This window comes from Cajanus cajan, chromosome 6, assembly GCF_000230855.2.
Source record: "Cajanus cajan strain Asha chromosome 6, NIPB_CcT2T_4, whole genome shotgun sequence".
Lineage (NCBI taxonomy): Eukaryota > Viridiplantae > Streptophyta > Magnoliopsida > Fabales > Fabaceae > Cajanus > Cajanus cajan.
The window spans coordinates 17,442,546-17,456,824 of record NC_138522.1 but is presented as its reverse complement, the minus strand read 5'-3'; the positions used below and the strand labels follow the sequence as shown (position 1 = coordinate 17,456,824).

The following is a 14,279-nucleotide window of genomic DNA, read 5'->3' as shown; positions in this document are numbered from 1 at the left end:
ATTTATATGTATGTTGTCAGTATAACTTGTACAAATTAATTCATTTAAGTCATCCTCAAATATACAATCTCATACTTGTACTATAATAATAATATATAATAATTTTATATTATGAATAACAATAATAATAATAATAATATATTCAATTATTCTTTATTTATATGTACTTACTTTTATAATTAACATCTACTTATTTCTATTTACAATTATAATTTAAATTATTTAATTTTATAATTTATAATGATAATATAATTTATAAAATTATAAATATTTATTTATTACATACTTATAAATTAAATTTTAACATTTTAAATAAATTAAATTTTAACATTTTAAATAAATTCAAAAAAATTATTTAATTTTATAATTTATAATGATAATATAATTTATAAAATTATAAATATTTATTTATTACATACTTATAAATTAAATTTTAACATTTTAAATAAATTAAATTTTAACATTTTAAATAATTCAAAAAAAATAACATTTTATTTATTATATATTTATCCTTGTTTTATTTTCTAATTATCAATCATTAATAATATACTAACTTAAAATATTATCTAATTATATCATAATATTCTCATATCGAATTTAAAACCAGATATTAATTATACAAAAATATTAAGATCTTATATGAAATTGTCAATAAGATTTTAGTTAAATAATTTAAAATAATTAATGTTTCAATTATATTGTTAATTAGCAAATAATTTATTCTAAAGCGAATTAATCTTTTATATATTAATTATTAGTAAAATTTAATAATTTTTAATTTAATAATTAATTGGATCGATGAAATTCAACATACACCATGAGTTATTGAGCGGAATAACTTTACCAAGAGTTATTTTGTAAGTTATCTTAAATCAAACATATAAAATTTAAAAAATGTATTTATCCTTGTTTTATTTTCTAATTATCAATCATTAATAAAATACTAACTTAAAATCTTATCTAATTATATCATAATATTTTCATATCAAATTTAAAACCAGTTCTTACATTTTCGACAAATATAAATTTGTCGCAAAATATTCCATCAATAATATAGTTTTTCCTACAAAAAAAATTTTCATCGAAAATATAAATTTTGCGATAGATTTAATTTTGTTTTATAAGAAATCATCTTCGATTAATATAACATTTTGTATATATAATTTAAGAGTAAAGATTTTTAATTTAACGGTTGTATTTACAAAATTCACATTTAATATAAAGTTAATGAGCGGTGTAATACTTAGTAAAATTTACACCAGTGTAATTATAACCCCCCTCATATATATATATATATATATATATATATATATATATATATATATATATATATATATATATATATTAAATGTAACTTTTACTAGGTATTACACTGCTGATCAATAACTTTATATTAAATGTGAATTTTGTCAATCCAACCGTTAGATTGAAAGTTCATATCGCTTAGATTATATATACAAAATTTTATATTAATCCAAGATGATTTGATACTTCATTTTTATAAAACAAAATTGATGTAATATATTCATTTCAAAATACACTAAAATATGAACACTTTGATTACCTTCCAGTTATTGTTCAATTTTAACAAAATTTGATATACACGTATAAAGTGATATGAACTTTCAATTTAACAGTTGGATTTACAAAATCCACATTTAATATGAAATTATTGAGCGGTGTAATACTTAGTAAAAGTTACACCAGTATAATTATAACCCCCTATATTGGATATATATATATATATATATATATATATATTTTTTTTTATTTTTTTTTTTATTTATATATGTAATTTTATGCTTATTACTTCTAGAAAATAAAAAATTTGTTTTTTCTTCTAAAATATAAAACTACTATTTATGTTAAATAAACTAATATATGCACTAATTATTTAATAGAAAAATCATGAAATACACAAATATGAAAATATTCACACTTGAACTTGCTTACTATAATTTTAAAGACAATATACTAACATCTCTAAGTATTTTATAAATATTTAAAAATAAATATTATTTATTTAAAATAATTTTTAAGATCGAAAATATTAATTTTAGAAGGTTTAAATATATTTTAGTCCCTATAAGATGGGTGATTTTGATTTTGGTCTTTGTAAATTTTTTTCTTTATTTTTCATCCTTGTAAGATTTATAAAAATTGTTTCGTACTTGTAAAATGAGTAAAATATTTTTCTTTGATTTTTTTTTGAAATTCAAAATTTTAGCTTATAGCATTAAGAATATCATAAATGATACAATTTGGGATGTGAAAAAAATCACAGTGATTTGCACTTTCTATTGCTGCTTTAGCAAGCTTATGAGCAACAATATTGGCAAATCTAGGGGAGAAACTTACATGAGAGTTTGGGGGGTTAACCATGATAGGCTTACATTGGTCAAGAAGGCAACCAAATTCAGTTATGTCAACAGAGTGATGATTGGATAAATAGGAAGGGATGCGATTACAATCGGTTTCGAAAATAATGTCCTCCAGGTTCTGGTTATGGGTCCAGTTGATAGCATGAAGAAGAGTAAAGGCTTTACTAATGTGGGGTTCCATACAGCCTTTGATAGTGGTTGAACGAGCTCTAACAAAGGCACCTTGATGGTCTCTAATGCAGATGCCTATTCCAGTAAGTCCTTCCACTGGAAAAGAGTGAGTGGCAATGTTGCACTTAAATGACCCTTGAGGGGGAGGAGACCACCGCTGTCTAGTTTGGGTTTTAGTGCGCTGGACCAGGTCGATTCTATTAGCAGTGGCCCAATCATGAAGCATGGAGGAGGCGCGAAGATTGATCTCGTCTAGGTTCCAAGGAGTGTTACTCCAATGCAAAGCGTTCCGGCTGTGCCACATGCTCCAGAGAATCATGGAAAATTCTGCAGCAGCTTGAGGGGTCCAATGCTGTAAAATATGAGATATGAGGTTAAAGACACCATCAGAGGAGTTGATCAAATTCAAGATACAAGAGTGAAGATTACTTCCCTGCCAGCACAACTTGGCTGATGGACAACTAAAGAAAGTGTGCCAGGTGTTTTCGATATCAATATTACATCGGAAACATGTACTTGGGCAACGAATGCCTTTCTTTTGAAGGTTTGGCCACGTGGGAAGGATGTCTCGCATCAATCTCCATATGAAATGCTTAATTTTGTGGGGAATCCGTAGATTCCAAATGTTTTTCCATGGACCAGGAACATTGAGATTACCCATGGAGAGGCAATGCTGGAGATAACCTTTATAAGCAGAACGAACAGTGTAAGAACCCGAGGGATTCCATTTCCAAATACGTTTATCTTCACAACATGGGTTGAGAATAGGAATGTTGAGTATCCGGTTGCTGCTGTCCTTATCTAACAGGGAGTTAATCAAAACATCGTTCCAACCATTCTTATCATTGCTCATCAGATCAGAAACTTTAAAAGCTTGGCTATTTGAGGGGTCATGAGGGTGAATACAATCGCCCCAAATAGGAATGGTATTCCCATTCCCAAGCCTCCAATGGATACCATTCTTAAGTAGATGTTGGGTGCTCCAAAGACTTTTCCATGTATAGCTGGGATTATGGCCCAGTGAAGCATTGAGAAAGCTATCTTCGGGGTAGTATTTTGCTTGGTCCAAGCTTGCTTACCAAGCATAGCAAGGTTAAAGGCAGATAAATTTTTGAAACCAAGTCCACCCTCAAGTTTGGAGATGGCTAGCCTTTCCCAGCGCATCCACTTAATTCCCTTGTGCTTATTTGAATTTGCACCCCACCAGAAGGCATTTAGTAATTTCTCAATCTCATCTATGGTGCGGTTTGGAATCATGAAGACACTCATAGCATATGAAGGGAGAGCCTGCAGAACAGCCTTGATGGGGGTCTCTTTTCCTGCTTTAGATAACAATTTGTGGCTCCAAGACTGTAGTTTTTTCCATATACGTTCCTTGATAAACCTGAAAAATTTGTTTTTATTTCGTCCAATCATAGATGGGAGTCCAAGGTACTTACCAGTGGTCATGCATTTCTGGACATGCAGAGTATTAGATAACATAATGTTAGTAGGAGGTGCATGTCTATTCAGGAATACTTCAGATTTATCGTAGTTTATGGCTTGACCAGAGGCTACCTCAAAAGTTTTCAGTATGGTAGCAACCTCATTGGTCTCTTTCTCAGAAGCTTGGAAGAAAAGGAATACATCATCCGCGAACATGAGATGATGCAGTTTGGGAGCACCACGACAGATTTGAATGCCATGCATGTTCCCTAGACGTTCAGCTTTATGAATATGGCTAGATAATCCTTCCATACCTAGAATGAAGAGGTAGGGGGAGAGGGGGTCTCCTTGTCGGAGACCTCTACCAGGAACAATAGAGCCAACTCGATTGCCATTAAGTAGGACTTGAAAATGAACGGAAGTGATAAACATCATCATCCAACTTACCCATTTTCTGCAAAAACCAAATCGCTCCAAGATGCAACGTAGATAGTTCCAGGAGAGCCTGTCAAAAGCCTTGCTTATGTCGATCTTCAAAGCTGCTTCATGTTTAGTTCTCTTTCCGCTACAACGTAGGTAGTGGATAGCTTCAAACGCTACGAGCTCATTGTCTGTGATAAGGCGGTCTTGAACAAAAGCAGCCTGTTCGAGGGAGACGCACTTTTGGAGAAGAGGTTTTAGACGATTTGCTAAAGCTTTCGAGAGTATTTTATATATAACATTACAAAGAGCAATTGGTCGAAGCTCTTTCATGCTTGATGGATTAGGACACTTTGGGATTAATGCAATCACTACGTCGTTGATGTGTGGGGGAAGCTCACCAGCTTCGATCCAAGAGTTGCAAGAGGAAAGAATGTCTTTGCCACAAACCTCCCAAAATCTTTTGTAAAAACCATGATTGAATCCGTCAGGCCCCGGAGCTTTGTCTTTGTGCATCTGAAAAAGAGCCGTACAAAGTTCTTCTCTTGATAAGGGCGTTGTGAGTTTCTCATTATCGAGTTGGGAGATCTTACAATCCAAGGTATCAGTTACAGCTTGAATCTCCCCAGGAAGCGTGGTGAATAGGTCCTGAAAGTATGAGCATGCAAGGTTACCAAGTTCGGTAGGGGTGGAGTGTTGTTTTCCTTTAGAGTCGTAAAGAGTGGAGATATGGTTTTTCTGACGACGTATGTTCACTGCTGCATGAAAAAATTTTGTATTGGAGTCCCCATCTCTTAACCAAAAAGTTTTGGCACGTTGACTCCAATAGGAATCCATGCAACATAGTTAGTGGCTGAGTTGGTGTTGTAGCTGAAAGTATAGACTCCAATCAGTAGTACCCTGGGCGTTTATGCATTTTTCCATATCACGCTTAAGGATATCAATAGATTTGCACAAGTTAACATGCTTTTGTCTACCCCAAATACGAAGATATCTACTGCAAGAGCTAATCTTATTCTCGACACCCTTTTTGTTATGATAGTTCCAGCCATACCTAACAGCACGATCGATGTCTGGGTCTTCCATCCAAATATTCTCAAAACGAAAATACTTATGTAGGGGGTTAGAGAGGTTAGCATGAAACTTGAGAGTAATAGGAGAGTGATCAGATTTACCTGCGACACTGTTTGATAGGAGACAGTTTACAAATAAGTGACGCCAATCCTTAGTAACCAGCGCTCTGTCAAGCTGTTCTTCGACCAGGTTGTTTGGAAGGTTTCCTTTGATCCATGTATATGGGTGACCAACTAGGGGAAGGTCCTCTAAGCCGCAGTCTATCATGGCTTGACGGAAACCTTGTATCAAATAATGGGGATGGGGATTCGTACCTTTTTTGTCAAAAGGTGATAATATGTCATTAAAATCACCAATGATACACCAGGGGAGGTTTGAGAGTGAAGCAAGATGTCTAAGGAGGTCCCAAGAGTCTTTTCTCTTACGTCTCTCAGGGTAACCATAGAAATCGGTGAGTCTCCAATGGTTGTTATTTTGATCTTTAACATTGGCGTTTATGTAATTTGAATTGGCTTGGGTTATAGTAATGTCAAAGCTATCATTCCAAAGAAGAGCGAGTCCACCACCACGACCAATCCTATCAACAGCAAACCAGTGGTTGTAATTCAAAATGTGACTCAAATCTTTGATTCTATCAGAGTTGATCATGGTTTCACTCAAAAAGAGTATATCAGGCTTATATGAGCGGGTAAGGTCCCGTAATATCAGAATTGCACGCTTGTGCCCGATTCCGCGGCAATTCTAGCTTGTTAAACTCATAATTCCTGGTAGCCCTGAGTGTCAGGGACTACAGATAAAAAAGTCAGATTGTTGTTTTCATTGGAGTCATCCATGTCAGCTTGAACATAATCTTTATGATGTTCTGGGTTGGTATTAGGTTCCTGTCTTCTACGTTTCTTATCGGCTCCAACGATAACCTCATTAGCGTGTGGGTGCAAGTCATTGGTAGGATCCGCAGGTTCACGCATGTTATTTTGATATTTATGGTTATCATTTATGGTATTGTTGTCATCCCGATGCCATCTTTCTCCTTCGAAGCTGGGGATTAGGCGAAAATCAACCCGCAGTTCTGGGCCCCAAAGATGAATACCATCGTCGTCTTCTTGTTCGAAGAGTCTTGGACAAAACTTGTCATTGTGCCCTAGAATACCACACAGATAACAAAACTGGCCAATTTTTTCATACTTAAAATCAACAGTCTTCCATTCTCCACCTTGTTTCTTTATTTTCTTATCTTTTTGCAGAGGGGAACGAATGTCTTTTTTGATGCGTATACGCATGTAGGATTTCCATATAGAGGCGTTGTGCTTGGAGTCATAGTCAATAAAAATTCCTAAGCTATTTCCTAGAAGTTCACCTATATTTTGAGACATGAAACCTGCAGGTAAATTATGAACTTGAACCTAAACATCTACGTGGTTTAAGGGGATATCTTTTAGAATATCACCCTCATATCGGCTAAGAAAAGGTAAGTTATAACATCTACGACTTTTGAATATTGTCTAAGTTTGCAAAAGGATATAATTCTAACTTATTATCAAGTTTACAAGAGTCAATTGCTCAGCTCAGATTTTCATCTCCTTCAACGCAAGTAGGGCCATCTCAAGTTGAGCAATCTTCTCGACCAAGAACATTACATCAGAGGTATGACTCCAATCACCCTCTTGGCAAGTTGGATCATATAAGTATGTCTCTTGACGTTACCTCACTTTGGAACGCCAAGTTGACCGCGAAAGTCTTTTTCTTTTCTTTTTATAACATATTGGATTCGGCTAGGATTTGCTTTTTTGTAAGATTGGGAATGTTCCAAAACCTATTCACCAACTCCTCGTGATAATATAATGATGTTTCATTTTGTGTTTGTTTGAAAAATTACAAATCTCATCAATTATTCATAAATTAAGTGATAAACCATTAAAACGACTTCACAGTGTGAAGAATGGATTTCAATTGAATAGTAGAAATCGTTTAGGAGAGATTATATGTATTTGGCTAGGGCATTTAAAAATGGTTTATAAGTTTGCATAATTTAGGCTAACTCTTTGGTCAGTTAATAGAGAGGCACAAATTTTGTTGGTTAGCAAATTAACTCAAACTTGGCCAATTTATAAATCAGATACAAAATTAGCTCAAAATTGGCCAATTTATAAATCAGATACAAAATTGGCTCAAACTTGGCCAATTTATAAATCAAATACGAAATTGGCTCAAACTTGGCCAATTTATAAATGTTGAACTCGATGATGTGAAGAAGAAATTGGCTAATACTATAAAGGCTTTTGAAATATCCATAAGATCAAATAAATCTTATTCGGCCAAGGTGGAAGAATTATTGAGCAAGGTGAAGGTTATGGAAAGAGAAAAAGAAGAAAATGAAAAGGAATGCACCAAGCTGAGAGAAAAGATTGAAGAAAAAGAAAAGACCATGTTGGATTTGCAAGAAGAAATTCAAAGACTGACGGAGCAAAACAAGGCTTGTCAAGAAGTCATAGCTGCTGATGTCGAGCGGGTTACTGAGTTAGACTCTAAGAACAAAAGTTTGAATGAAGAGCTTCAAACTACCGAGTTGCATGTAATATCAGAACATAGAAAAGGATTTGCCAAAGCATTTCGGCAAACCAGAATGATTGCTCCTGAGGTTAATCTTCAAGAGCTTAATGTCAACAAGGATGTGTTCGATGGTAAATTGGTTAATAAAGATGATTTACCGGAAGATGTTAGTAGTGAATGTAGACACCCAATTTCGTATGGGGGCACACAAACAAGGACATGGATCTCTGTTACAAAGGGAAGGAGCTCCCGAAGCATGCCAACAAGAAGACAGGACTTCAGAGGGCCTAAAAGCACAAATTAAATATTTTTATGGGCCCGGAACGGGCCGTTCCAAAATCGGAACGGGCCGTTCCAAGGTCCGGAACGGGCCGTTCCAAGGTCCGGAACGGGCCGTTCCGAGGCTCCCAAAAAGCCAAGAACCCTAATTTGGAACGGGCTGTTCCGAGATTGGAACGGGCCGTTCCGAGATTGGAACAGGCCGTTCCAAGATTGGAACAGGCCGTTCCAAACTCCTCCAAAAAGGGGTAAAAGCTTATTTGGAACGGGTCCGAAACAGGCCGTTCCTATATCTGGAACGGGCCGTTCCAAGGCCGTTCCAGACCAATCATGTGTTCTGAATTTGGACCCCAGAACGGGCTATTCTGAAATCAGAACGGGCCGTTCTGGTTCCCCGGAACGGGCCGTTCTGATTTCAGAACGGGCCGTTCCAAGGTCCAAATTAAGGCACAACGGCCATATCCAGAACGGCCGTTCCGATTTTGGAACGGGCCGTTCTGGACCCCCCTTCTGAAGTCTATAAATAGACGGCTGGGGCTCATTTCTCTGGACTCCAAAATTTCATCCAGACTTCCTAGAGCTCGAAATTTCTCTCTTTTTCTCTCTTCCCCTCTCTTTTTGTATTTCTTGAGATTTTTGTGAGGCATTGTAGTGTGAAGGGTTGCCAAAAAGAACCCAAATCTCCATCTTTGAAGATTAATAGAGCTCGTTCAAGAGGTATTCAAATCAATTTTCTTCTCTCTATTTTATTTCTTACATTTGATAAATATTGTTTATAATAAGAGCAATCATGTAGATATTTTAGAGTCAATTGTTAATTTAAATTTTAAATCATGTAAATAATCATCAGTAAAAGGAGATATAATATTTAATTTATTATTTCTTATCGCATTAACTTCATCATAGGGTACCGATTTAGGGCATTGTAAGGGTGCTTAATACCTTCCTTACACGTAACCGACCCCCGAACCCAATTCTGGTTATGAAGGCCATTATTGGATCTTTTAAAAATCTTTTCTTTTTCCAATGTTTTGAGTAAAACATTGGTGGCGACTCCATAGAACCTATTTTCAAAACCATTGATTAAGGATTAGTCTGGTGTCCGGGCATTCCTTAATTGATGAGATCTTTAAAAGGATGTTTAAACCATTAGTCGCAAGATCGAAAATTTTCGGGTTACGACAGTGAAGATTAATGTTGAATATTGTCTTTGCAATAGTTGTCTAAGTTACAATTATTTTTGTTGTCGTTTCTTCGTATTTCGATATTTGAAATGTATTAAGTAAAATATTGTGATAACATTTCAGAGTTGCTTTTGATTCAAAAATCTGAATTAAAAAATATGAATATTATATGGAGTTTGCATATTGAATCAATGGATTTTTCTCAAACATAGCCAACTCATAGATGAATAATAAATTTGGATTTGAATCTATAATGAACTGGATAAATTATTGGTAAAGGTAAAAAATTAAGTTACGTTTGATAAGCTTTTAAATTGATAATAATTTTGACTCAGATTTGGCCAAATTGCAATTTAGAAATATTGATTCGAATTCGGTCAATATTTGGGTCGAGAGCGATATTGGTTTATGTTTGGCTAAGCCATAAGTTAATATTAGTATTGACTCGAATTCAGCCAATATTTGAGATGTGATTGATATTGGCTTAGATTTGGCCAGATTACAATGTAACATTAAGGTTTGCTCGGACTCGGCCAGTTTTTAAGGTTGGCTTGAACTCGGCCATTTTTTTAAGGTTGGCTCGGACTCGGCAATTTTTTAAGGTTGGCTCGAACTTGGCAATTTTTTAAGGTTGGCTCAGACTTGGCCAATTTTTAAGGTTGGCTTGGACTCGACCATTTATAAATCAGATACGAAATTAGCTCAAACTTGGCCAATTTATAAATCAGATACAAATTTGGCTCAAACTTGGCCAATTTATAATTATTTGAGAGATTAGAATTTGATGGCCGACTTTGACCTTATTTCCAAGGTCATCAGATTGTGGTAAAAACTAATTATCCTATCAAGCAGATACTACGGAAGCCAGATTTGGCGAGTCGAATGACAACTTGGTCAATTGAGTTATCCGAGTATGGAATCAAGTATGATAGCCGGGGGCCATTGCAAGCCCAATGCCTCGCTGATTTTGTTGCTAAACTCACATCTCCTATTGCCACAGAAGATCAATCATGGATTTTACATGTTGACGGATTGTCTAACATTAAAGGCAGTGGTGCGGGAATCATCCTTGAAGGCCCCAATGAGATGATGCTTGAGCTCACCATCAAGTTTGATTTCCAAGGCACCAATAACTAAGCTGAATACGAAGCTCTGTTAGCAGGTTTGAGATTGGCTCAAATTTGGCCAAGTTATAAATCAATAACAAAGTTGGCTCAAATTTGGCCAAGTTATAAATCAATAATGAAGTTGGCTCAAATTTGGCCAAGACATAAATCAATAACAAAGTTGGCTCAAATTTGGCAAAAGTTGGCTCAGATTTGGCCAATTATGAATTAATAATGCTAGCAATGTGATTTATCTGCTTAACATATGAAAATTGACAAAGTATGAACTTTCTATAGATGTGCTTGCATATAGTTGATTAGGAGATTGGCTCAAACTTGGCCAACTTATAGTTGATTAGGAGGTTGGCTCAAACTTGGCCAACTTGTAGTTATTAAGAGGTTATTGGCTCAAACTTGGCCAACTTATAGTTGATTAAGAGGTTATTGGCTCAAACTTGGCCAACTTATAGTTGTGATCATATGTGGGATGACTAATGTGGGTATGCTCGGATTGATGATTTCGAATAGGCTTCGACGGATATGTGGGATCTGGAGAAGAATGATCGTTTTCTATTTTTTATTTTTTATAGTTGATTAGGAGGTTGTTGGCTCAAACTTGGCCAACTTATAGCTGATTAGGAGGTTGGCTCAAACTTGGCCAACTTATAGTTGATCAAGAGGTTGGCTCAAACTTGGCCAATTGGCTCAAACTTGGCTCAGAGTGGTAACAAATGGTTAAATGAAAACATATACGCACATGCATAGTTCCATATATATATATATATATTATGATTAGAGAAGGGGGATGCATATATATATATAAGCGTGTTTATCAATTTACATCTCTTTTCATACTCAAGGTATGCCTCATTAGAATCTCTTCAACCAAAACCCTTATTTTTCAATACTTGGGAAAAAAGACTGAAGTGGGAAAAAAGTACATTACCTAAGTTTACATATTTAGCTATAATAAAATTTCAAGTGAGTAGCATTCCAAGTTCTTGCTAGAACTTTACCACCTAACTCGGCATTTATTGGGTTGTGCACCCGCAGAGGTAAAGATATCAAATCTACATGGTTAGCCGCTTCAAGAATATTGACGCGCGATGCATTTAATAGGGTATAGAAATCATACCTCAGACCTCGTACATGACGAGATCTTTTAAGCCTATAATCGGTGTGTGGTTTTGCCTTATCTTTGGTGCTTGACTCCTCCTTGGATTCATGTTGTTTCAAACTTGGTTCCTGAATTTGGCATGTTCCTCCGTCTGGAGGTATCCGACAGCACGTGCCTTGAGTTCGTCCATGTTGGCTGGCTGGCGTCGGCAAAGGCTATTCACAAAGGGTCCAGTTTTCAAAGCCATGAGCATGAAGTGAAAATCGACTTCAAGATTAAGGTTACAAATTTTTATAGAGATGCTAGCAAAGCACTCCATAAATTTTCGTAGGGATTCATCATCTTGTTGTCATAGGTTGGAAAGGGTGGCCGATGTAATGTGATGGAAAGGTCTACTTGTAGTGTATTGGGCTGTGAATAGACAAACCAATGTGTTGAAGTTGTCCACCGATCGATATTGGTGGTAGTTGAGTACCATCATACCGCTCAAAGTCTATAGGGCTGTGAATAGATGAACCAATGTGTTGAAGTTGTCCACCGATCTTGGTGGCAGTTGAGTACCATCGTACCGCTCAAATTTTATAGCTTACCAACCGACAGGAAGGGGGACTTCCATAATACCGTCTAGAAAGCGATGTTGAAAGGTATTATGATCATGTTCGCGATGAAATTGGCCATGGGTGTATAGATGATCAGATCGGTAAATGGGAGGGCGCATGGAGTGGTAAGTTGGGTTCGAAGAAGAATGATAGTCCTCTTCGGCTTGGGGGGTGTAACTTGTTTGGTTGGGAAATTGGGATCCAATGATACCATTTTTAGCCCGTAACCGTTGGAGATCGGCCTCAGGTTGTTTGCGCATGACTTCCATAGTTGTGGAATTTTGTTGAGGCATGAGTTCGATGGGCTACAGCCTCAGTTGTATGGCGAATCTAGCTTCGAGTTGAAACCATAAGGTTATCGGAGGAAAGTTTTACATGCCCTCCTTCTAGCGCCAAGATGTTCTTACCAGAATCAGGTCGGTCCTTCAAGTCAGATTTATCATCTTCTCTATCTTGGTCTCTCTAGAGATCATGAGAGATTGGTCTTTGAGATTGGTCTTCGAGATTGGTCGCCGAGATCGGTCGCCCTTCTCCAAGCGTCTCGGATGTACCTGCAAAAAGGACTTCGACGATCAAGTTAGTTATCTGAGATTGTCCAATGAAATGTATATATTTTTACCTGTTATTGTCTATTTTCCTTCATCTACCAACTCGGCCTGTCCAAGCTTGAATCACAATATCAAGTAGTTAATTTAACGGTAATGTACTGTCCGTACCGCGAAGCCGAGCTCCGAGCTCGACATCACAGCACAAAATGAGGTTGGGCACGCGTTACGTGACGTCAGCTCGACATTTAAGCAGATCATAACCGATCTTGAGGGATCTCACTTCAGACGGGATCCATCATTTAATCCTATCATATCTTATCTCAGGCCCAAGGCCCAAAGCAACCCTAATTCACACTAAGGTACATGCATTACATATACGAGATTCATTCTCCCACAAACACTAACTTTAGCATCAGAGTCTCTTTTGCAGGTACCACCCCCATCTTGGAGCACCAGCGTACCCGTGAAGGAGGCTCACCGATCTTACCTGGCGGATCAGCTCTACAGCAGATTTCTGGTAAGAACATTTGGCGCCCACCATGGGGCCGATCAAGACAGCTCTTATCGGCCACGCTTATGGTTTTCACCAGAAGCCATAGTAGACGCACAACAGACGACGCAAACCACTCAACTACCATGGATAACGAAGCAGCATTGAGGAGACTAATTGACCAGGTCGAACAGATGCGGCAGCAACACGCCGCCGACCTACAAAACATGCGTGCCAAGCACAACACTGACCTAGCGGCAATGCGTATCGCTAATGAAGCTGACCTGGCGGCGCTACGCGCCGAGAACGAGCGAATCCGCGCTCAACTACCTCGACACCACTCCGATCATCCTCCTCATACGAGCAACCACAATGAGGAGCAGGAGCACTCAGTCTCCCAATCCCGGACTGCAACTAGGGTTCCAACCCCCAGACCTGCTTCACATCGGTCCCATGCACCGACGCACAAGCCGACCCATGAAGTCAGCAAGGCTCCTACTCATGCCGCGGGGGATCAGGCAACCTTCCGCCACCACCCTTTTGTGGATGGCATTATGGAGACACCACTCCCTCATGGGTGGAAGCCTCTCCACCTCGACCGCTACAATGGCACGACGGACCCGGACGAGCACATCGACCTGTACACAACACAGGTAAATCTCTACACCAACAATGATGCTATTTTGTGTAGGGTGTTTCCGACCTCACTCAAGGGGGCCACGCTCAACTGGTACACCCAACTGCCCCCCGAGTCCATCGACAGCTCCGGCACCCTAGTCAGGAGATTCACCGTGCAATATGCGACGAGCCGACCTCATCATGTCACTTCAGCCGCCTTGGCCAGTCTCAAGCAAAATGACGACGAACCACTCCGGGCATTCATGGAACGGTTCGCCGCCACCTCGATCAAGATCAGAAACCTGAATCCTGAGGTT

At 37.5% G+C, this 14,279-nt stretch overlaps 1 protein-coding gene across 1 annotated transcript; it reads right to left on the bottom strand.

Moving 5' to 3' along the window:
- Positions 1–2,223: 2,223 nt before the first annotated feature.
- Positions 2,224–3,405, bottom strand: LOC145958586 (uncharacterized). The gene has a single exon (XM_083076091.1). It carries the CDS (start codon positions 3,403–3,405, stop codon positions 2,224–2,226), a length of 1,182 nt encoding a protein of 393 aa, XP_082932217.1.
- Between the last annotated feature and the right edge of the window lie 10,874 nt (positions 3,406–14,279).